Genomic DNA, 24,174 nt, shown 5'->3' with positions numbered 1-24,174 from the left:
TAACAAGATGTGTTCTTCTGGCATCCCATCTCACAATCGGCAACTTACTGAAAGATTGTAGTTCAGGTGTGTGTGGTTTGAGGATATGGCTTTTGATAGAACTGGATGATCAGTTCGTCCTGTGGGCTTGGGATTGTTACTAAATTTTGAAGTGAAACATTTTTTCAGGACACCAAATTTTACAACAATCTTATTGAATCCAGTGCACCCTTGATAGTGGGATACGGTCTTTGAGATCACAGTCATTGACTTGTTGGGGTCTATTGATTTTAGAACTGACTCTGAGCAGATTCATGTTTTTTATAACTTGCTATTTCCACAATTTCTAGTCCCATTTCTTTTTCCAGACAATTATTATTGAAAAGAATGATGAAAAGGTGAGCCGTCCTTCCATAATAGAACTGGTGAGGACACCTCAGATGAGGAAACATACTCTAATTTTGATGGTGAACTGGTGAGACATTTTCATTTTTATGATATATATTAAATTATTATTTATTCCTCTTTAAAGAGCTTTGACCTGAACTTGCATCCATCAAACACCAACTACCATCTGGAGCACCGTAACTGCCAACTGTACCACCCCGACTACCGACTGTAGTACTATAGCTATCAACTCTAGCACCCTGACTACCATCTGTACCATCCCATCAACCATCTACACCACCCAACTACCATCTATATTATCTCAACCAACATCTGTACCATCCCAACTACCATCTGTACTATCTCAACTAAAATCTTTACCATCCCAGTTACCATATCTACCATCTCAACTACCATCTGTACCTCCCCAACTAGCATCTGTACCATCTCATCTACCACCTGTACCACCACAACTACCATCTGTATCATCCTAACTACCATCTGTACTATCTCAACTACCATCCGTATCACCCCAACTATGGTCAGTATCATCCCAAATACCATCTGTACCACCCCAGTTGCTGTCTGTACCATCCCAAGTACCATCTGTACCATCCCATCAACCATCTGTATTATCTCGACTAAAATCGTTACCATCCCAGCTATCATATCTACCATCTCAACTACCATCTGTACCATCCCAACTACCATCTGTACCACTGGGGAGGCGGTAGCGTAGTGGTAATGTCACTGGTAGCCCAGAGGCCCAGTCTAATGCTCTGGGGACATGGGTTCGAATCCCACCACGGCAGATGGTAAAATTTGAATTCAATGAATAAAAATCTGGAATTAAAAAGCTAGTCTAGTGTGACCATGAAGCCATTGTCGATTGTTGTAAAAACCCATCTGGTAACTAATGTCCTTTAGGGAAGGAAATCTGCCATCCCTACCTGGTCTGGCCTACAACTGATTCCAGATCCACAGCAATGTGGTTGACTCTTAAAATGCCCTGTGAAATGGCAACTCAGTTCAAGGGCAATTAGGGATGGGCAATAAATGCTGGCTTAGCCAGCGACGCCCACAGCCCATGAACGAATAAAAAAAAACATCTGGACCACCCCAACTATCATCTGTACTATTTCAACTACAATCTGCACCATCCCACACTAACATCTGCACCATCTCAACTGCAGTCTATTCCACCCCAACTGCCATCTGTACCACCCCACTACGATCTGTTACCAATCCAACTACCGGCTGTACCATCCAAACGACCATTTGTACCACCTGAACTCGCGTATGTAGCATCCCAACTAGTCTGTACCACCCTAACTACCATCTGAAACACCCCAAGTACTTTCCGTGCTATCTCAACTACTATCTGTACCATTCCAACTACCATCTGTACCACCCCAACTACTGCCTGTACCATCCCAACTACCGCCTGTACCATCCCAACTACTATCTGTACTATCCAAACTAACATCTGTACCACCCCAACCGCTGTCTGTACCATCCCATCTAGTATCTGTACTATCTCAACTACCATCTGTACCATCCCAACGACCATCTGTACCACCCCATCTACTATCTGTACCACTCCAAATACCATCTGTAATACCTCAACTACAGTCTGTACCTCCCCAGCTACCATCTGTACCATCTCAACTACTATCTGTACCACCACAACTACCATCTGTAAACATTCCAACTACCATCTTTTCCATCCCTACTAGCAACTGTACCATCTTAACTACAATTGGTACCACCCCAATTACCATTTGTATCATCTCAATTACCATCTGAAGCACTCCAAGTGCTATCTGTACGATCTCAACTACCATCTGTACGATCCCAATGACAGTCTGTACCACCCCATCTACCATCTGCACCCTCACACTTACCATCTGTACCACCCCATCGACAGTCTGTACCACCCCAACTACCATCTGAAGCACCCCAACTAACATCTGTACGATCTCAACTACCATCTGTACGATCCCAATGACAGTCTGTACCACCCCATCTACCATCTGCACCCTCACACTTACCATCTGTACCACCCCATTGCCATCAGTACCACCCCAACTACTGTCTGTACTACCCCATCAACCATCAGTACCATCTCAACTATCATCTGCACCACCAAACTACTGTCTGTACCATCCCAACCACCATCTGTACCATCCCAACTACCATCTGGACCACCCTAACTGCCATCATAACCACCAGAACTACAGTCTATACAGTCCCATCTACCATCTGCACCATCCCAACTAGCATCTGTACCACTGCAACTACCATCTGTACAATCTCAACTACGGTCTGCACCACCCCAACTAAAGTCTGTACCACCCCATTTACCAACTGTAAATTCTCAACTACCACCTGTACTATATAAACTACCATCTGTACCAGGCCAACTACAGTCTGTACCACCCCAACTACCATCTGTACCACCCCAACTACATGCTTACCTCCTCATCTACCATCTGTACCATCTCAACTACCATCTATACCACCCTAACTACCAATGGTACTACCAGAACTACAGTCTATACCACCCCATCTACCATCTGTACCACCCCAACTACTGTCTGTACCATCCCAATTACCATCTGTACTATCTCAACTACCATCTGTACAATCCCAACTAGCATCTGTACCATTGCAACTACCATCTGTACCATTGCAACTACCATCTGTACAATCTCAACTACCATTGGTACTATCTCAACTACCACCTGTACCACCCCAACTACTGTCTGTACCACCCCATCTAACATCTGTAGTAACTCAACTACCATCTGTAACACCCCAATCACAGTCTTTACCACCCCATGTACCATCCGTACCATCTCAACTACCATCCGTATCACCCCAACTTTGGTCAGTATCATCTCAAATACCATCTGTACCACCCCAGTTGCTGTCTGTACCATCCCAAATACCATCTGTACCATCCCAACTGCCATCTGTATCACCCCAACTATCATCTGTACTACACCAAATACAGACTGTACCTCCCCATCTGCCATCTGTACCATCCCAACTACCATCTGTACCATCCCAAATACCATCTACACCACCGCAACTGCTGTCTGTACCATCCCAACTACCATCTACACCACCCCAACTACCCTCTGTACTACCTCAACTACAGTCTGTACTACCTCAACTACGGTCTGCACCTCCCCAACTACCATCTGTAAATATTTCAACTACAGTCTGTACCATCCCAACTACCATCTGTACTCTAAACTATCATCTGTACCACCCCAACTACAGTCTGTACCGTCCCAACTACCATCTACACCACCCCAACTACCCTCTGTACTACCTCAACTACAGTCTGTACCGTCCCAACTACCATCTACACCACCCCAACTACCCTCTGTACTACCTCAACTACAGTCTGTACCATCCCAACTACCATCAGTACCATCTCAACTATCATCTGTACCACCAAACTACTGTCTGTACCCTCCCAACCGCCATCTGTACTATCTCAACTATCATCTGTACCACCCCAACTACAGTCTGTACCAACAAAACTACCATCTGTACTATCCCAACTACTGCCTGTACCATTCCAACTACTGCCTGTACCATCCCAACTACCATCTGTACTACCCCTACTACAGTCTGTACCTCCGCATCTGCCATCTGTACAATCTCAATTACCATCTGAACCATCCCAACTACCATCTGTACCACCCAACTACTGTCTGTACCATCCAAACTACCCAATCTGTACCATCTTAACAGCCATCTGTATCACCCCAACTACCATCTGTACCATCCCAACTACCATCTGTACTATCTCAAATTGCATCTCAACCATCCTAACTACTATGTGTACAATCTCAACTACCATCTGTACCATCCAAACTACCATCTGTACCATCTTAACTACCATCTGTATCACCCCAACTACCATCTGTACTATCTCAAATTGCATCTCAACCATCCTAACTACTATGTGTACAATCTCAACTACCATCTGTATCACCCAACTACCATCTGTACCATCTTAACTACCATCTGTATCACCCCAACTACCATCTGTACCATCGCAAATACCATCTGTACAATCTCAACTATCATCTGTACTATCTCAACTATCATCTGTACTATCTCAACTATCATTGGTACCATCCCCACTAGCATCTGTGCCATTCCAGCTACCATCTGTAAAATCTCAACTACCATCTGTACCACCCCAACAAACATCTGTACAATCTCAACCACTCTCTCTGTACTATCTCAACTGCTAGCTGTACTATCCCAACTACTGCCTGTACCATCCCAACTACCATCTGTACCACCCCTACTACCATCTGTACTACCCCTACTACAGTTTGTACCACCCCATCTGCCATCTGCACTATCTCAACTACAGTCTATACCACCCCAGCTACAATCAGTACCACCCCATCTACCATCTCTACAAACTCAATACCATCTGTACCTTCCCAACTGGCATCTATACCATCTCAGCTGCCATCTGTACCACCCCAACCACTGTCTGTACCATTCAAACTGCCATCTGTACTATCTCAACTACCATCTGTACCATCCCAACTAGCATCTCTACCATCTTAACTACCATCTGTATCACCCCAACTACCATCTGTACCACCCCATCTACTGTCTGTACCACCCCATCTACCATCTGTACAATCTCAGCTACCATCTGTACCACCCTATCTACCATCTAAACAATCTCAACGGCCATCTGTACTATCTAAACTACCATCTGTACCATCCCAACTAGTATCTGTACCCTCTCAACTACCATCTCTATCACCCTAACTACCATCTTTCCATCCGAACTACCATCTGTATCATCACAACTACCGTCTGTACCACCCCATCTACTATCTGTACCAACCCAGCTACCATCTATACCACCCCGTTACCACCTGTGCCACCCGCACCTCTCTGCAATCTCATAACTACCAACTGTAGGGTAGTACAGAGGGTAGTTAGTGTGTGGGCAATGGTTGCTGGTAGCTGGGGTGTTAAGCCTTTCGTTATGCTGCTGCAGATGGTAGTTACAGTGGTACAGTTGATTGTTGGTGTGATATAGCCAATCATTGCATTCCTACAGATGGCAGATGGGTGCGAAATGCAGTAGTTATGTGTGGAAATGTCCCAGAAAGGTAGTCAAGGATTTCCACATGTGAAACTGTATCCCAGTAAGTGTCAGGAGAAGAAAAATTCGGCAGAAATTGATAGCACTGACAGTACTAGTGTTGTCTCACCTAAGTTGAGTGGTTGAATTGTGAATGTATAAGTGAGGAAATTTAAAATCAAATAAAGCTATTATGAATGGACTATTATTTTTGTAACAGGTAGCTTTTCCATGACAAAACATATCCATGAAAAATGGTCAGAATAAAAGTTTGAGGTACTCAGTAAGCAGCCTGAAATTCAGTAGAAAGAATGAGAGAGAATAATGCCTTGCAGGAATGATTCAGAGATTGCAGTGTAATCAAGGAGTTAACAGCAGCCACAAAAGCAGACAAGTTCAAATTCTGCTTGACTCCAAGTAAAAATCTTCTACATTGGTCATCTGACCCTCAGATTAGAATACAGGCTCCAAGTCATTCTCTGTTATCTGTAATTTTCATTTTGGTTAGTAATTATTTGTTATCTTTTCACTTTAGTTTAGCCTTGATCCAATTTGTTAGACTCGACTTTTGAACCATGGCTCATTGTTTCAAAGCTGTGTGATTGAGAATGGGTGGATATGACTCATACTGTGTGATGTGATTGTGATATTGAGAGATGAAAGAATCCCCTCTTATTCCTATTTCCCAGTTGAAGGCAGTTTTCAGAAGCTGAGTTTTTAATGCTAGGTTTTTGGCAGAATGCTCTAAACCAGCAGCTGACAGTAAGTCAGAGAGAGGTTCATTTTGACTTTGCATGATAATGTAAAGCAGATGGTATTGGATCAGCCACCCACTATACATCTCTCCCGATTTTCACTTTCATTGACTTCAAATGGTGACTGTTTTGATATCAGGCATTTTACACTATCGCCCATAATTATCCCCAGTCACAGAAAAGGATTAATGGCCTTTGAAATGTCCCTACTGAAGTTTAGTGGAGAGTTCTTCTGTAGCTGATGGATTCTGGAAAGCACACTTTAGGAAAGTTGTCAAGGACTTGGAGAGAGCGCAGAAGAGATTTACTAGAATGGTACCAAGAATGAGGTGCTTTGGTTTTGTGGAGAGACTAGAGGAGTTGGGATTGTTCTGCTTAGAGCAGAGAAGATTAAGGGGAGATTTAACAGAGGTGTTCAAAATTATGAAGTGTTTTGATACAGTTGATATGGAGAAAACGTTTCCACTGAGATTGACTAATGTCAGAGCATGTGGAGTCAGGGGACAAGTAGCAGAATGGATAGCAAACTGGCTATAAACCAGAAAACAGAGTAGGAGTTAAGGGTAGTTACTCACTTGGGCAAAAAGTGGGCAGTGGTGGTCCACAGGGATCGGTGCTGGGAGCACTGTTGTTCACCATTTATGTAAGTTATTTGGACTTGAGAATTGGAAATACAAATATCAAAATTTGCAGATGACACCTTGGGGATTACAATTGACACTGAGGAAGACTGCGACAAAATACAAGAAAACTTTAACAAACTTGCAGAATATAAGTAAGAAAATATAGATGACTGAGGGGTGGTGCCTTTTGGAGGAATAATGAGGCCTCTTCTTCCTTGGAAAATAAAAGCCACAATGGAGTTGAGATGCAAAGGGATTCAAAAATCATTAAAAGTAACTTAATAAAGCCATAAGAAGTGCAAACAAAGCACTGGGATTCATTTCAAGTGGGATAGAATTCCAAAGCAGAAATATTATGTTAAACTTATACAGAACCTTGACTATGCTACATTTAGAGTACTGTGCACAGTTCTGGTCTCCATATTACTGATAGGATATAGAAGCACTGGAGAAAGTGTAAATAAGATTTACAAGGATGATACCAGAACTAAGAGGGTACAGCTATCAGGAAAGACCAAACAATTGGAGCTCTATTCTCTAGAAAAGAAAAGATTAAGAGGCAATCTGATAGAGGTCTTTAAAATTATGAAAAGGTTCAGAAGGATAGATGTAGAAATATGTTTCCACTTGTGGGGAAGGCCAAAATTAAGGGCCACAAATATGAGATAGTCATCAATAAATCCAACAGGGATTTCAGGAGAAACCTCTTTACCCAGACAATGGTTTAATGTGGAACTCACTACCACATGGAGTGGTTGAAGTGAATTGCATAGATGTATTTAAGGGGAAGATAGATGAATACATGAGGAAGAAAGGAATAAAAGATATGTTGTTAGGGTGAGATGAAATAAAGTGAGGAGGCTCGTGTGGAGTATAAACAACAACATGTTGGGCCAAATGCCCTATTGCTGTGATTAAAATTCTATGTAATTCTATAGATACGTACTTGAAAAGGAAAGAAAAAATTGCGGGGCAGTGGGACTAATTGGATAGTTCTTACAAAGAACCAGCATAGACACAATGGGCTAAATCAGTTCCCTCTGTGCTGCAAGTTTCTTTTATTCTAAATTGACATAATTTTCTAAGAGCCACATTTACATTTACTATTACATTACATTTACTATTACTGGCTCGTCAAACAGTGGAAAGACTTGAGACTTGCTTATTAAACTTAAGCTCTTTATTTCAGGTTTACGAGTGCCTTGGTGTATCAAGGACTTGTCATGCGTTTGGGAACTCTGGGAGGAAACATTTACCTTGATTTCTTTATCTCAGGAGCTGTGGAAATCCCGGCATCAGTCATTATCCTTTTAGTGATTGAGCGAATTGGACGGCGCCTTCCCTTTGCGGCAGGTGGTCTGTTGTCGGGGGCCTCCTGTTTAATAGCTGCATTCATACCTGAAAGTAGGTACCATGCTTCACACTGGGAGTCTTATCCAATCGTAGACTAATATAGATTTGGGCCTAATACTCAATTGTGGAATTGCCATATTAATGACATTGTGTTGTAGACCTGCCTTAAATTTAAACCGCTAACGTTCAGTATAATGATGTAACATTTTTGTTCCACAACATAGCATACCTCAGGAGGTCACATTGTCTGCACAAACTCATGCAGTCTGAAGTGGGGAGGATACAGGTTTGAACATGTCTGTAGAGGTGAAGATATAGGTTAACACTGGTCTATAGAGGTGAAGATACAGATTAACACATGTTTGTAGCGGTTAGGATACAAGTTAACACTGGTCTGAAGTGTTGAGCATATAAGTTAACACTGATCTGTACAAGCTCAGGATACAGGTTAACACTGGTCTGTAGCATTCAGGATATAGGTTAACACTGGTCTGTATTGGTGAGGATGCAAGTTAACACTGGTCTGTAGCATTGAGGATACAGGTTAACACTGGTCTGTAGTGGTGAGGATACAGGTCAACACTGGTCTGTACAAGCTCAGGATACAGGTTAACCCTGGTCTGTAGCGGAGAGGATACAAGTTAACACTGGTCTGTACAAGCTCAGGATACAAGTTAACACAGGTCTGTAGCGGAGAGGATACAGGTTAACACTGGTCTGTAGTGGTGAGGATACAGGTCAACACTGGTCTGTACAAGCTCAGGATACAGGTTAACCCTGGTCTGTAGCGGAGAGGATACAAGTTAACACTGGTCTGTACAAGCTCAGAATACAAGTTAACACTGGTCTGTACAAGCTCAGGATACAGGCTAACACTGGTTGTAGCCGTGAGGATACAGGTTAACACATGTCTGGAAGAAATATTTACTTTGAGTTGAATTTAAAGCCCAATTATTGATGGAGAGCATAAAGATAGAGAGCATCTACCTGACCTGGCACAGCTCTTTGACACTGGCTGCAAGCAGTTACACCTCTTAACAATGATGATAATGCATCTGAAACAATGTTGAGCAATAAAAAAGGTTTCTGGGGAAAAAGTTCTCTGTGACTCGATATGAGGTCATGAGAATCAGAGTAAGCTGTCTCACAGTTTAGGAGGTCATTTTGTATTTAAAAACAACGTAATATAGTATAGGATAGAATGATGCCAAATTAAGTTGCAGCCTCTTAACTGTTCGTGGTGTCGAACATAGTGATAATATTTCAAAAATGTTTAAGAACTGTGACATCCTGTCTGAAAATGATATAGGTAATTAAAATACTTTGCTTAAATACCTACCCCAAGAGAATGAATTTAAATGAGTTATATAATGAGTGCAGAAAGCAAAAACATCTAATCTTCACACCTTATATCCCCCATGTAGGGCTGGATTTTATAGAGGCCTCAACATAGGGATCCATGGCGGGGGCAGGGGGGGGGGACATGCAGGTTGCCCCAGTTGAGGCCCGCCACGGACCTCGATGCCGACAGGGCCTGTCCCGATCTTGCCGGCGGCAACAAGGCCTTGTGGTGCACACCCCCCCAGAAACCCCCCACCTCCCTCACACCGCTGCTCGGCAATGAGACCGTGATTTAACTTTTCAAGTTCATTAACTTACCTGAGTTAATGACGTTCCTGTCACCTCCTGAAGTGCCGCCGCAATCTTCATCCCAGTGGCTGGCATTGCCGCGCCTTTGAATCCCCGTCCGCGGAAACGAGGCGCAACAACTGTGGGGGTGGGGGGGGGGGGGGGGGGTGGGGAGGAGGTAGATTTTTCAATGCGGGGGGGAGCGAGGTCAAACTATGCTGATTGGTGAAGGGGTTGGTGGGAAGGGGTAAAGTTAAAAGTTTGTGAACTTTGTGGGGGGAAAGTCAGGTACGCAATTTTAGTAGGGACGAGTGCAAGGAATAAGTTTATTGTCAACGGGGGGCGGGGGGCGGGGGAGAGCTGCTGGAAACATATATGTAATTTTTAAAAATCAGTTTTATTACACTTTCCCTTTAAACATTTAAATTAAATGTAAGGGCTGGAAGCATCTCTAACATAGTAAAATGTCCCAAGGTGCTTCTCCAGAGTGTTCTTAGATTTAAAAATTTACACTGAGCCAAAGAAGAAAACTTTAGGACAGGAGATCAAAAATTTAGACAAAGAGGTAGGTTTTTAGGAGTCTTAAAGGAGGAGAAAGAGATGGAGAGGAAATGCTGATAAGTGATCAGGGTCAATGAAGTGAATAGCTGAAACTTTGACGTGGCTGGTCAAACTACAGAGTACCGAGTAAAGGATTTTAACATCAAGGTGTTGACTGCCACTGAAGCAAGCACCCTGAGCAGTTAGAGTCAACTGCAGGAAAGTATTCTGATGAAATCTTCCTGCAAATGGAATTATCTACCAATAATGTCTTCATTTATTTCTCTCCCACACTAAAAACCTACCTCTTTGTCTAAATTTTTGATCTCCTGTCCTAACGTTTTCTTCTTTGGTTCAGTGTAAATTTTTAAATCTAAGAATACTCTTGAGAAGCACTTGGGACATTTTACTATGTTAAAGATGCTTTATAAATACAAGGTGATAGTTTTAATCAGGTACATGTAGATTTTAATTTTAATTGGCTGTTAAACTGATGGCACAGATTAAAGTATAATTCCACTGATGCCCCTGTTGAACTATTTGTTTCCATAGTGCTATTTGTTCTTAGTTTATAATGTTGTTTCCAAAAGTGAAAGGCTGATGTTTCAGGTGAGTTCTGGTGAAAGGTCACATTCAAAATATTCCTTGATCTTCCTCTTTGAAGCTGACTGACCTGACGTACATTACTAGCATTTCCTGTTGTAAATTTTCTGAATTCTAGTGATTTACAGTTCATCTTTTAATCTCCATCATCAAATCATTTTCATACAAAATATAGGTATTTGCATTTCATCTTTGAACACGAAATTCAAAACCGGTTTTAATGTTGCATGTATTATTCTCTGTGGTGCAATCGATTAGCGCATTTAGCTTTCAATGGAGGGATTGGCAGATCAAGCCCAGCCAGGGATGAAGAATTCAACCATTTCTTTACCGGCATAGACTCATTGGCTTAAATGGCCTCCTTCTGTGTTGTCCTATTCTATAAGAAGGGATCGGTAACAATGCTATCCAAGAACTCACTCACTGATGTTCAGTTTGTGTTCCTCCAGGACCACTTGGCTTCAAACCTCATTACAGCCTTGGTCCAAACGTGGCAAAAGAGCTGAATTCCAGAGGTGAGGTGACAGCAACTGCTCTTGACATCAAGACAGCACTTAACCATGTGTGATATCAATGAGCCCTAGAAAAATTGAAGTCAATGGGAATCAGGAGTAAACTCTCCACTCGTTGGAGTCACACCTAGCACAAAGGAAGATGTTTGTGGTTGTTGGAGACCAATCATCTCAGCCCAGGACATTGCTGCAGGAGTTCCTCAGGGTAGTGTCCTAGGTCCAACAATAGAACCATAGAACCATAGAAAAGGTACAGCACAGAAGGAGGCCATTCAGCCCATCGTGTCAGCTGAAAAAACTAGCCACTCAATCTAATCCCACCTTCCAGCACCTGGTCCGTCGCCTTGCAGGTTACAGCACTTCAGGTGCAGGTCCAGGTACCTTTTAAATGAGTTGAGGGTTTCTGCCTCCACCACCGTTCCTGGCAGTGAATTCCAGACACCCACCACCCTCTGGGTGAAAAGGTTTTTCCTCATGTCCCCTCTAATCCTTCTATCAATCATCTTAAATCTGTGCCCCCAGTAATTGACCTCTCCGCTAAGGGAAACAGATCCTTCCTATCTGCTCTATCTAGGCCCCTCATAATTTTGTACACCTCAATTAAGTCACCTCTCAGCCTCCTCTGTTCTAAGAAAAACAATCCGAGCCTAACCAATCTTTCTTCATAGCTGCAACTTTCGAGCCCTGGCAACATTCTTGTAAATCTCCTCTGTACTCTCTCCAGAGCAATTATGTCCTTCCTGTAATGTGGTGACCAAAACTGTACGCAATACACCAGATGTGACCTAACTAGTGTTTTATACAGTTCCAGCATTACATCCCTGCTTTTGTATTCTATATACCTCAGCCAATAAAGGAAAGCATTCCATATGCCTTCTTCACCATTTATCTACTTGACCTGCCACCTTCAGGGATCTGTGGACATGCACTCCAAGGTCTCTCACTTCTTCTACCCCTCTCAATATCCTCCCATTTATTGTGTATTCACTTGCTTTGTTTCCCTTCCCAAATGCATCACTTCACACTTCTCCAGATTGGATTCCATTTGCCACTTTTCCGCCCACTCAACCAAACCACTGATATAATTCTGGAGTCTACAACTATCCTCTTCATTATCAACTACACGGCCATATTTTGTAATAAATAAATTTTTTGTAATAAAATCTTTAGCTGCTTCATCAATGACCTTTATGCTCATTGATGATTGCATAGTGATCAGTTCCATTTGTGATTCCGCAGATTGCAAGGCAGTCCATGCCGGCATGCAGCAAGACCTGGACGACATTCAGGCATTCAGCACTACACAAATGCCAGGTCATAAACATCTCCAACAAGAGAGAGAGTCTGACCACCTCCCCTTGGCATTGACATTCAATGGCATTACCATCACTGAATCCTCCACCATCAACATTCTGTGGAGGGGGTCACCATTGACCAGAAACTTAACTGGACCAATAACATAAATACTGTGGCTGTATGATCAGGTCAGAGGCTGGGAATTCTGTGGCGATTGACTCATCTCCTGATTCCAAAGCCATCTACAAGCCACAAGTCGGGAGTGTGATGGAATATTCTTCACTTGCCTGGATGGGTGTAGATCCAACAACACTCAAGAAACTCGACTCAATCCAGGACAAAGCAGCCTACTTGATTGCACCCCATCCACCACCTTAAACATTCACTCCCTCCACCACCGACGCAAAGTGGCTGCAGTGTATACCATCTACAAGATGCACTGCACAAACTTGCCAAAGCTCCTTCGACAGTACCTTCCAAACCCGTGACTTCTACCACCTAGAAGAACAAGGGCAGCAGATGCATGGGAACACCACCACCCGCAAGTTCCCCTCCAAGTCTGACAGCATACTGACTTGGAACTATATCGCCGTTCCTTCATTGTCATTGGGTCAAAATCCTGGAATTCCCTTTCTCACAGCACTGTGGCTGTACCTACACCATATGGGCTGCAGGGACTCAAGAAAGGGACTCACCACCACCTTCTCAGGGCAGTTAGGGATGGACCATAAATGCTGGCCGGTCAACGATGTCCACATTCTCTAAATTGATTAAAAAAAAAGTAATATTAAACTATAACAAGCTATTTTTTTAAAACAACATAATAACTTGAATGTGCAGTTCAGGCAATTCACCTGGTTAACATCTGATTGAAAATCACAGGCTGCAAAATTCAACTCCATAGCACCTGTATTTTTGGAACTATGTGTGCCATTTTGGGTGTAAAATAGCCTCTGCATCATGTGTGCACACTTCTAGTGTGGCCTATTTTGGTGAGGGCATTAGGAGCATGCACCAAAATTATGCAGATTAGGCAGATCATGACGTTAGCGTGTAATGTTGATTTGGTGCCAGTGCGACCATTTTCATTCTCGCTACTTCAGCTAACGCTCTCTTTGAACCTTGCACAGCTGAATATGTATTCAGTAGCAGGAAGGACTTCAAACCAACCCTATATAAAGAGATTATCAACTACTTTCAGGTTAGTTTAGTTTAGTGATACAGCACTGAAACAGGCCCTTCGGCCCACCGAGTCTGTGCTGACCATCAACCACTCATACACTAATTCCATGTTCCTACCACATCCCCACCTGTCCCTATATTTCCCGACCACCTACCTACACTAGGGGCAATTTACAATGGCCAATTAACCTATCAACCAGCAAGTCTTTGGCATGTGGGAGGAAACCGGAGCACCCGGAGGAAACCCACGCAGACACAGGGAGAACTTGCAAACTCCACACAGGTAGTACCCAGAATTGAACCCGGGTCGCTGGAGCTGTGAGGCTGCGGTGCTAACCACTGCGCCACTGTGCAGATTGATTTCTACTGGTTCTTGCGGAGTGTGTAGAAATGCTGTGAGTTTTCTACCGCTATTTAAAACTGTTGAAGTTTTACTTGTTGTAGGGAGTGGTGTTGCATGTGGTGAAGGCTTTGGTTCTGACTTCAAGGATTCTGCTCAGACCACTTGCTCCTAGTCATGTGTGCTGTAGCTACCATTCCTCTTGGTCTGCAGCACAACAGAGAGAATGAACAGAGGTGACACAGAGGAGGACAAGCTGCTCCTAGAGTGGAGAGGAGGAGGGGAGAAGAGATCTCAGCAGGAGATCTTATCCACCCTGTGGCCTTGGGGAGCAATTTTCTTACCTCAACGTCGGCGAGGAACAGTGTGCACAATATCTTTGTTCTACAAAGGAGGTGCTCACTGAAATCTGCCACCTCCTGCAGGCAGACCTGCAGTAACAGAGCAGGGTGAGGTCAGTGCTGCCAGTGACTATGGATGTTCATGTTGGGATCCTTCCTTGCTTGCCATCATTTTAGTTAAAGCCTTCACACCCTCTCCATGGCTTTGACATCATTCCTAAAGCAGGAGAATCACTGTTGGATGTAATACTCTAGTTGTAGCTTAACCAATGATTTGTATACGTTTAGCATTACCTCTTTATTTCATACACTATTCCCCTATTTATCAAACATAGGATCTCATGTGCTTTCGTAAAGAAAGAAAGACAGGCATTTATATAGCACATTTCATGATCTGAGGATGTGCCAATGCACATTACAGCCAGTGAAGAAGTTTTGAAATGTAGTTACTGTTGTAATGTAGGAAATGTGGCAGCCAATTTGTGCACAGAAAGCTCCCATAAACAGCAACAAGATAATGACCAGATAATCTGTTTTGGTGATACTAGTTCTGGGATAAGTGCTGACCAGGCTACTGGTGAGAATTCCTCTGCTCTTCTTTGCAATAGTGCCATGGGATCTTTTATGTCCACCTGAGAAGGCTTAATGTCGCATTTTAAAGACAGCACCTCCAACAATGCAGTGTTCCCTCAATACCGCACTGAATTTTCAGCCTGGATTATATACTTAAGTCTCTGGAGTGGGGATTGAACCCACAACCAATTGACTCAAATGAATCAACTTGTTCTCCAACTTTTTTTTGAAAACTTTGTTCTCTAAACTCCCATGCGTCTCTGGTTTTCTCCTATTTTTAAAGTTTTACCCTTTAATGAAGATGTTCTCTGACCTTTTCTCCCAAAATGTGACCTCCCGTTTCTCCAAATTAAATGTCATCTGGCATCTATATGCCTAATTTACTTACTTCTCTATATCCTCCTGAAATCATACGTAACAGTTTACCATTCTCCCTGCTTTTGCATCATCTTCAAATTTTTCTATAGTGTACCAAAATTTAGATCATTTATATCTTGAGAAAAACAATGGTCCCAACATCCTGGCTGTAGTACTGAAGACTTGTGTTGCAGAACTAGTCGCTCCCCAAGCCAAGCTGTTCCAGTATAGCTACAACACTGGCATCTACCCGACAATGTGAAAATTTGCCCAGGTATGTCCTATCCACAAAAATCAGGACAAATCCAATCTGGCCAATTACCACCCCATCAGTCTACTCTCGATCACCAGCAAAGTGATGGAAGGTGACGTGACAGTGTTATCAAGCGGTAGTTAAACAGCAATAACCTGTTCACCGATGCTCAGTTTGGTTTCCACCAGGGCCACTCGGCTTCTGACCTCATTACAGCCTTGGTCCAAACATGGACAAAAGAGATGAACTCAGGAGATGAGCTAAGAGCGATTGCCCTGGATATCAGGGCAGCATTTGACAGAGTATGGCATCAAGGGGGTCTAGCGAAACTGAAGTCAATGGGAATCGGAGGAAAACTCTCCGCTGGTTGGAGTCGTACCTAGCACAAAGGAAGATGGTTGTGCTTGTTGGAGACCAATCATCTCAGCCTTAGGACATCACTGCAGGAGTTTCTCAGGGTAGTGTCTTAGGCCCAACCATCTTCAGCTGCTTTATCAATGACCTTCCCTCCATCATAATATCAGATGTGGGGATGTTTGCTGATAATTGTATGATGTTTGGTACCATTTGTAACTCCTCAGAAACTGAAGCAATCCGTGTCCAGATGCAGCAAGACCTGGATAATATTCAGGCTTGGGCTGATAAGTGGCAAGTAACATTCACGACACACAAGTGCCAGGCAATGCCCATCTCCAACAAGAGAGAATATAACCATCTCCCCTTGACATTCAATGGCATTGCCATTGCTGAATCCCTGTCAACATCCTGGATGTTACCATTGACCGAAAACTGAACTGGAGCAGCCACATAAATACTGTGGCTGTGAGAGCAGGTCAGAGACTGGGAATTCTGTGGCGAGTAACACACCTCCTGACTCCCCAAAGCCTGTCCACCATCTACAAAGCACAAGTCAGGAGTGTGATGGAATATTCTCCACTTGCCTGGGTGGGTGCAGCTCCAACAACACTCAGGAAGCTCGACACCAGCCAGGACAAAGCACCACCGCTTGATTGGCACCCCATCCACCACCTTCAACATTCACTCCCTCCACCACTGACACACAGTGGTAGCAGTGATACCATCTACAAGATGCACCACAGTAATCACCGCACCTCTTTCACCAGCACCTTCCAAACCCACAACCTCTTCCACCTAAAAGAACAAGGACAGCAGAGACATGGGAACACCACCATTTGCAAGTTCCCCCTCCAAGTCTCACACCATCCTGATTTGGAACTATATCACTGTTCTTTCACTGTTGCTGGATCAAAATCTTAGAACTATCTCCCTAACATCACACCCACTAGATGGGCTGCAGCAGTTCAAGAAGGCAGCTCACCACCACCTTCTCAAGGGCAATTAGGGGATGGGCAACAAATGCTGGCCTGGCCAACAACATCCACATCCCATGAAAGAATAAAAAAAATGTATGTGAAGAGGAAACCACTGATCATATATCTCCTCTTTGAAGAGCATTGATTAACTGCTGCTCTGTTTCCTGTCCATTAACTAACTTGCTATTCAAGCTGTCATATTCCCTTTAATACCGTGTGCCTTAATCTTATAAACAGACCTCCTATGTGGCACTTAATGCCCTTTGAAAATCAACATATTTATGGATTATTCATATATACACAACATTCACAGCATTTCCTTTATCAATAACACGGTGGCACAGTGGCGCAGTGGTTAGCACCGCAGCCTCACAGCTCCAGTGACCCGGGTTCAATTCTGGGTCCTGCCTGTGTGGAGTTTGCAAGTTCTCCTTGTGTCTGCATGGGTTTCCTCCGGGTGCTCCGGTTTCCTCCCACAGCCAAAAGACTTGCAGGTTGATAGGTGAATTGGCCATTGTAAATTGCCACTAGTATAGGTAGGTGGTAGGGGAATATAGGGACAGGTGAGGATGTGGTAGAAATATGGGATTAGTGTAGCATTAGTATAAATGGGTGGTTAATGGTCGGCACAGACTCGGTGGGCCGAAGGGCCTGTTTCAGTGCTGTATCTCTAAATCTAAAAAAAAAATAAACTCTGTTACTTTCTTAAATTTGACACACACAACTTGCCTTTTACAAATATGTGTTTAATTAAGTGACATCTTTCTAACTGAATATTAATTTTATTTAACAGGGCAACTAAAATATTAATCAAATAAAATGTTTTGACAGTAACGCAGAAACCATTATATTTTGCAAACTGTAAATATTTCTTTCAATTTAGATGTCTCCTGGCTGAAAACAGCAGCTACATGCTTGGGCAGAGTGGGAATAACAGTGTGTTTTGAGATGGTCTGTTTTGTAAATACGGAGCTGTACCCTACATTTTTACGGTAAGTACTAAATATTTTAAAGCGAGTAGTAGCAGCCTTTCATGGTTTACACTGAGCATTCTGTATAAATAGGTCACTCTGAGAGAAGGTATATTCAGTTTAGACAGTTAAGTTTAATGACTAGTATGACCAATAACAAATCAAATTTATAAGGAGCATTTGAGTGATTGTGATATAATTGTTTAAAGAGTGATTAAATACTTCCCTTTGCAAAGATTTCATTTTAATATGGAGCTATCTACATCTCAATCTATCTAGTTTGCTTGTACAATCAATTATCTGGAACATATTAAATGCTTTGGAACATTGACTGTCAGCTGTGGCTCAGTGGTAGCACTCTTAGCTCTAAGCCTAAAGGTTGGGGATTCAAGCCCCACTCTCTTCTCTCCAGCCTATGATCTTCCCGCCACCAGCTCCCCCCACCCCCCACAATCTCTTTCCTCCCTCCATGGTTTCTTACACTGTACACAATCTGCTGCCTGTGATTTCTTCCCTATTTATCTGTGCTCTCTTCAATTCTGCCCATGCATGCTCCCTTCCTTCCTCCTGTGTGTGATCTCTTCCACTCCCCTCTGCACATGATCGTTTCTATCCTATACCCATGCATGATCCCTTCTATCCAACCACATATGATGTTTTTGTTACAGTGCAGAAGGAGGCCATTCAGCCCATCGTGTCCACACCAGCTCTCCAAAAGAGCAGTTCACTCATTTCTATTCCCCTGCCTTCTCCCAGTAACCCTGCACATTCTTCCTTTTCATATAACTGTCTAATTTCCTATTGAATGCTTCAATTGAACCTGCCTGCACCACACTTTCAGGCAGCACATTCCAGACCTTAACCACTCACTGCGTGAAAAAGTTTTTCCTCATGTCAGTTTTTCTTCTCTTACTTTAAATACTTTAAATCTGTGCCCTCTCATTCAAATGAGGTCCTGCTTTTAAATTCAGCAAGACCTCCTCTTTCGGCACATTTTTGGGCTTCCCAGCCACTACTGACTCTACCCAAACACCGCTACCTCTCCACCTCCCCGAAGTATCAGAGCCTATGATTCTAAGGTGAACCAATCAACTTGCTCAAAGTATTTTTTTGCTATTTTTCGCTGGTTATTCAGTCAGCCAATAACATACGTCAATATTTTTTGTTGGAAAATAACATTTGTGATGTGATAGTTATAATAATTACACATTTTGCAATAACGAATGAAACTTACCTAAAGAGTGCCTTTTCTGTAGATACTCATTAACATTTTCGCTTATGGCCTGGGTCTGAGTTGATGGTCAATCTGGGATCTGAGTTGATGGTCAGTCTCGGGTCTGTTGGTCAGGCGGGTCCTGGTTAATGGTCAGTCTGGGGTCTGAGTTGATGCTCAGTCTGTGGTCTGAGTTGATGCTCAGTCTGGGGTCTGAGGTGATGGTCAGTCTGGGGGCAGGTTGATGGTCAGTCTGTGGTCTGCGTAGATGGCTATTCTGGGGTGTGTGTTGATGGTCAGTCCAGGGTATGAGTTAATGATCAGTCCAGGATCGGGGTTAATGATGAGTCCGGGGTTTCAGTTGATGGTCATCCTGGGGTCTGAATTGATGGTCAGTCTGGGGTCTGAGTTGATGGTCAGTTCGGGGTCTGAGTTGATGGTCAGTTCGGGGTCTGAATTGATGTTCAGTCTGGAGTCTGAGTTGATGCTCAGTCTGGGGTCTGAGTTGATGATCAGTCTGGGATCTGAGTTGATGGTCAGTCTGGGGTCTGAATTGATGATCACTCCAGGGTCTGAGTTGATGGCCTGTTCGGGGTCTGTGTTAATTTTCAGTCTGGGGTCTGTGTTGATGTTCACTCTGGGGTCTGAGTTGATGGTCAGTCAGGGGTCTGAGTTGATGCTCAGTTCAGGGTCTGAGTTGATGCTCAGTTCGGGGTCTGAGTTGATGCTCAGTCTAGGATGTGAGTTGATGGTCAGTTCAGGGTCTGAGTTGATGGTCAGTCTGGGGTCTGAGTTGTTGCTCAGTCAGGGGTCTGAGTTCATGCTCAGTCTGGGGTCTGAGTTGATGGTGAGTCCGGGGTCTGAGATGATGGTCAGTCTGGGATCTGAGTTGATGTTCACTCTGGGGTCTGAGTTGATGCTCAGTCTGGGGTCTGAGTTGTTGCTCAGTCTGGGGTCTGAATTGATTTTCAGTTTGGGGTCTGAGTTGATGGTCAGTCAGGGGTCTGAGTTGATGGTCTGTTCGGGGTCTGAGTTGATGCTCAGTTCAGGGTCTGAGTTGATGCTCAGTTCGGGGTCTGAGTTGATGCTCAGTCTAGGATGTGCGTTGATGGTCAGTTTGGGGTCTGAGTTGGTCAGTCAGGGGTCTGAGTTGATGGTCTGTTCGGGGTCTGTGTTGATGGTCTATTCGGGGTCTGAGTTGATGCTCAGTTCGGGGTCTGAGTTGATGCTCAGTCTAGGATGTGAGTTGATGGTCAGTTCGGGGTCTGAGTTGATGGTCAGTCTGGGGTCTGAGATGTTGTTCAGTCTGGGGTCTGAATTGATGTTCAGTCTGGGGTTTGAGTTGATGGTCAGTTCGGGGTCTGAGTTGATGGTCAGTTCGGGGTCTGAGTTGATGTTCAGTCTGGAGTCTGAGTTGTTGCTCAGTCTGGGGTCTGAATTGATGGTCAGTCTGGGGTTTGAGTTGATGGTCAGTTCGGGGTCTGAGTTGATGGTCAGTTCGGGGTCTGAGTTGATGTTCAGTCTGGAGTCTGAGTTGTTGCTCAGTCTGGGGTCTGAATTGATGGTCAGTCTGGGGTTTGAGTTGATGGTCAGTTCGGGGTCTGAGTTGATGGTCAGTTCGGGGTCTGAATTGAAGTTCAGTCTGGTGTCTGAGTTGATGCTCAGTCTGGGGTCTGAGTTGATGATCAGTCTGGGATCTGAGTTGATGGTCAGTCTGGGGTCTGAATTGATGATCACTCCAGGGTCTGAGTTGATGGTCTGTTCGGGTTCTTAGTTGATGGCCTGTTCGGGGTCTGTGTTAATTTTCAGTCTGGGGTCTGTGTTGATGTTCACTCTGGGGTCTGAGTTGATGGTCAGTCAGGGGTCTCAGTTGATGCTCAGTTCAGGGTCTGAGTTGATGCTCAGTTCGGGGTCTGAGTTGATGCTCAGTCTAGGATGTGAGTTGATGGTCAGTTCAGGGTCTGAGTTGATGGTCAGTCTGGGGTCTGAGTTGTTGCTCAGTCAGGGGTCTGAGTTCATGCTCAGTCTGGGGTCTGAGTTGATGGTCAGTCCGGGGTCTGAGATGATGGTCAGTCTGGGATCTGAGTTGATGTTCACTCTGGGGTCTGAGTTGATGCTCAGTCTGGGGTCTGAGTTGTTGCTCAGTCTGGGGTCTGAATTGATTTTCAGTTTGGGGTCTGAGTTGATGGTCAGTCAGGGGTCTGAGTTGATGGTCTGTTCGGGGTCTGAGTTGATGCTCAGTTCAGGGTCTGAGTTGATGCTCAGTTCGGGGTCTGAGTTGATGCTCAGTCTAGGATGTGCATTGATGGTCAGTTTGGGGTCTGAGTTGATGGTCAGTCAGGGGTCTGAGTTGATGGTCTGTTCGGGGTCTGTGTTGATGCTCAGTCTAGGATGTGAGTTGATGGTCAGTTCGGGGTCTGAGTTGATGGTCAGTCTGGGGTCTGAGATGTTGCTCAGTCTGGGGTCTGAATTGATGTTCAGTCTGGGGTTTGAGTTGATGGTCAGTTCGGGGTCTGAGTTGATGGTCAGTTCGGGGTCTGAATTGATGTTCAGTCTGGGGTCTGAATTGATGATCACTCCAGGGTCTGAGTTGATGGTCTGTTCGGGGTCTGTGTTGATGGTCTATTCGGGGTCTGAGTTGATGCTCAGTTCGGGGTCTGAGTTGATGCTCAGTCTAGGATGTGAGTTGATGGTCAGTTCGGGGTCTGAGTTGATGGTCAGTCTGGGGTCTGAGATGTTGCTCAGTCTGGGGTCTGAATTGATGTTCAGTCTGGGGTTTGAGTTGATGGTCAGTTCGGGGTCTGAGTTGATGGTCAGTTCGGGGTCTGAATTGATGTTCAGTCTGGGGTCTGAATTGATGATCACTCCAGGGTCTGGGCTGATGGTCTGTTCGGGTTCTGAGTTGATGGCCTGTTCGGGGTCTGAGTTGATGCTCAGTTCAGGGTCTGAGTTGATGCTCAGTTCGGGGTCTGAGTTGATGGTCAGTCTGGGGTCTGAGATGTTGCTCAGTCTGGGGTCTGAATTGATGGTCAGTCTGGGGTTTGAGTTGATGGTCAGTTCAGGGTCTGAGTTGATGGTCAGTTCGGGGTCTGAGTTGATGTTCAGTCTGGAGTCTGAGTTGTTGCTCAGTCTGGGGTCTGAATTGATTTTCATTTTGGGGTCTGAGTTGATGGTCAGTCTGGGATCTGAGTTGATGGTCAGTCTGGGGTCTGAATTGATGATCACTCCAGGGTCTGGGCTGATGGTCTGTTCGGGTTCTGAGTTGATGGCCTGTTCGGGGTCTGTGTTAATTTTCAGTCTGGGGTCTGTGTTGATGTTCACTTTGGGGTCTGAGTTGATGGTCAGTCAGGGGTCTGAGTTGATGGTCTGTTCGGGGTCTGAGTTGATGGTCAGTTCGGGGTCTGAGTTGATGGTCAGTCTGGGGTCTGAATTGATTTTCAGTTTGGGATCTGGGTTGATGCTCAGTCTGGTGTCTGAATTGATGGTCAGTCCATGGTCGGAGTTGATAGTCTGTTCGGGGTCTGAGTTGATGCTCAGTTCGGGGTCTGAGTTGATGCTCAGTCTAGGATGTGAGTTGATGGTCAGTTCGGGGTCTGAGTTGATGGTCAGTCTGGGGTCTGAGATGTTGCTCAGTCTGGGGTCTGAGTTGATGTTCAGTCTGGGGTCTCAGTTGATGGGCAGTCAGGGTTCTGCGTTGATGGTCTGTTCGGGGTCTGAGTTGATGGTCAGTTAGGGGTCTGAGTTGCTGTTCAGTCTGGAGTCTGTGTTGATGGTCAGTCTGGGGTCTGAATTGATGTTCAGTCTGGGGTTTGAGTTGATGGTCAGTTCGGGGTCTGAGTTGATGGTCAGTTCGGGGTCTGAGTTGATGTTCAGTCTGGAGTCTGAGTTGTTGCTCAGTCTGGGGTCTGAATTGATGGTCAGTCTGGGGTTTGAGTTGATGGTCAGTTCGGGGTCTGAGTTGATGGTCAGTTCGGGGTCTGAATTGAAGTTCAGTCTGGTGTCTGAGTTGATGCTCAGTCTGGGGTCTGAGTTGATGATCAGTCTGGGATCTGAGTTGATGGTCACTCCAGGGTCTGAGTTGATGGTCTGTTCGGGTTCTTAGTTGATGGCCTGTTCGGGGTCTGTGTTAATTTTCAGTCTGGGGTCTGTGTTGATGTTCACTCTGGGGTCTGAGTTGATGGTCAGTCAGGGGTCTCAGTTGATGCTCAGTTCAGGGTCTGAGTTGATGCTCAGTTCGGGGTCTGAGTTGATGCTCAGTCTAGGATGTGAGTTGATGGTCAGTTCAGGGTCTAAGTTGATGGTCAGTCTGGGGTCTGAGTTGTTGCTCAGTCAGGGGTCTGAGTTCATGCTCAGTCTGGGGTCTGAGTTGATGGTGAGTCCGGGGTCTGAGATGATGGTCAGTCTGGGATCTGAGTTGATGTTCACTCTGGGGTCTGAGTTGATGCTCAGTCTGGGGTCTGAGTTGTTGCTCAGTCTGGGGTCTGAATTGATTTTCAGTTTGGGGTCTGAGTTGATGGTCAGTCAGGGGTCTGAGTTGATGGTCTGTTCGGGGTCTGAGTTGATGCTCAGTTCAGGGTCTGAGTTGATGCTCAGTCTAGGATGTGCGTTGATGGTCAGTTTGGGGTCTGAGTTGATGGTCAGTCAGGGGTCTGAGTTGATGGTCTGTTCGGGGTCTGTGTTGATGGTCTATTCGGGGTCTGAGTTGATGCTCAGTTCGGGGTCTGAGTTGATGCTCAGTCTAGGATGTGAGTTGATGGTCAGTTCGGGGTCTGAGTTGATGGTCAGTCTGGGGTCTG

At 44.6% G+C, this 24,174-nt stretch overlaps 1 protein-coding gene across 1 annotated transcript in view; it reads left to right on the top strand.

The window, feature by feature from the left end:
* The window catches only part of LOC137376320 (solute carrier family 22 member 2-like), a 462,182-nt gene that overhangs the window by 18,408 nt on the left and 419,600 nt on the right, over positions 1-24,174 (top strand). The window contains exons 6-8 of the mRNA XM_068044621.1: positions 348-454; positions 8,071-8,285; positions 18,078-18,186. Coding sequence (XP_067900722.1) covers positions 348-454; positions 8,071-8,285; positions 18,078-18,186 — 431 coding nt within the window. The remainder of the gene's footprint in view (positions 1-347; positions 455-8,070; positions 8,286-18,077; positions 18,187-24,174) is intronic.

The sequence above is a fragment of the Heterodontus francisci genome, chromosome 13 (genome assembly GCF_036365525.1).
Source record: "Heterodontus francisci isolate sHetFra1 chromosome 13, sHetFra1.hap1, whole genome shotgun sequence".
Classification (NCBI taxonomy): Eukaryota; Metazoa; Chordata; class Chondrichthyes; order Heterodontiformes; family Heterodontidae; genus Heterodontus; species Heterodontus francisci.
The sequence above is the reverse complement of the archived record's forward strand: the minus strand, read 5'-3'. Positions and strand labels throughout refer to the sequence as shown.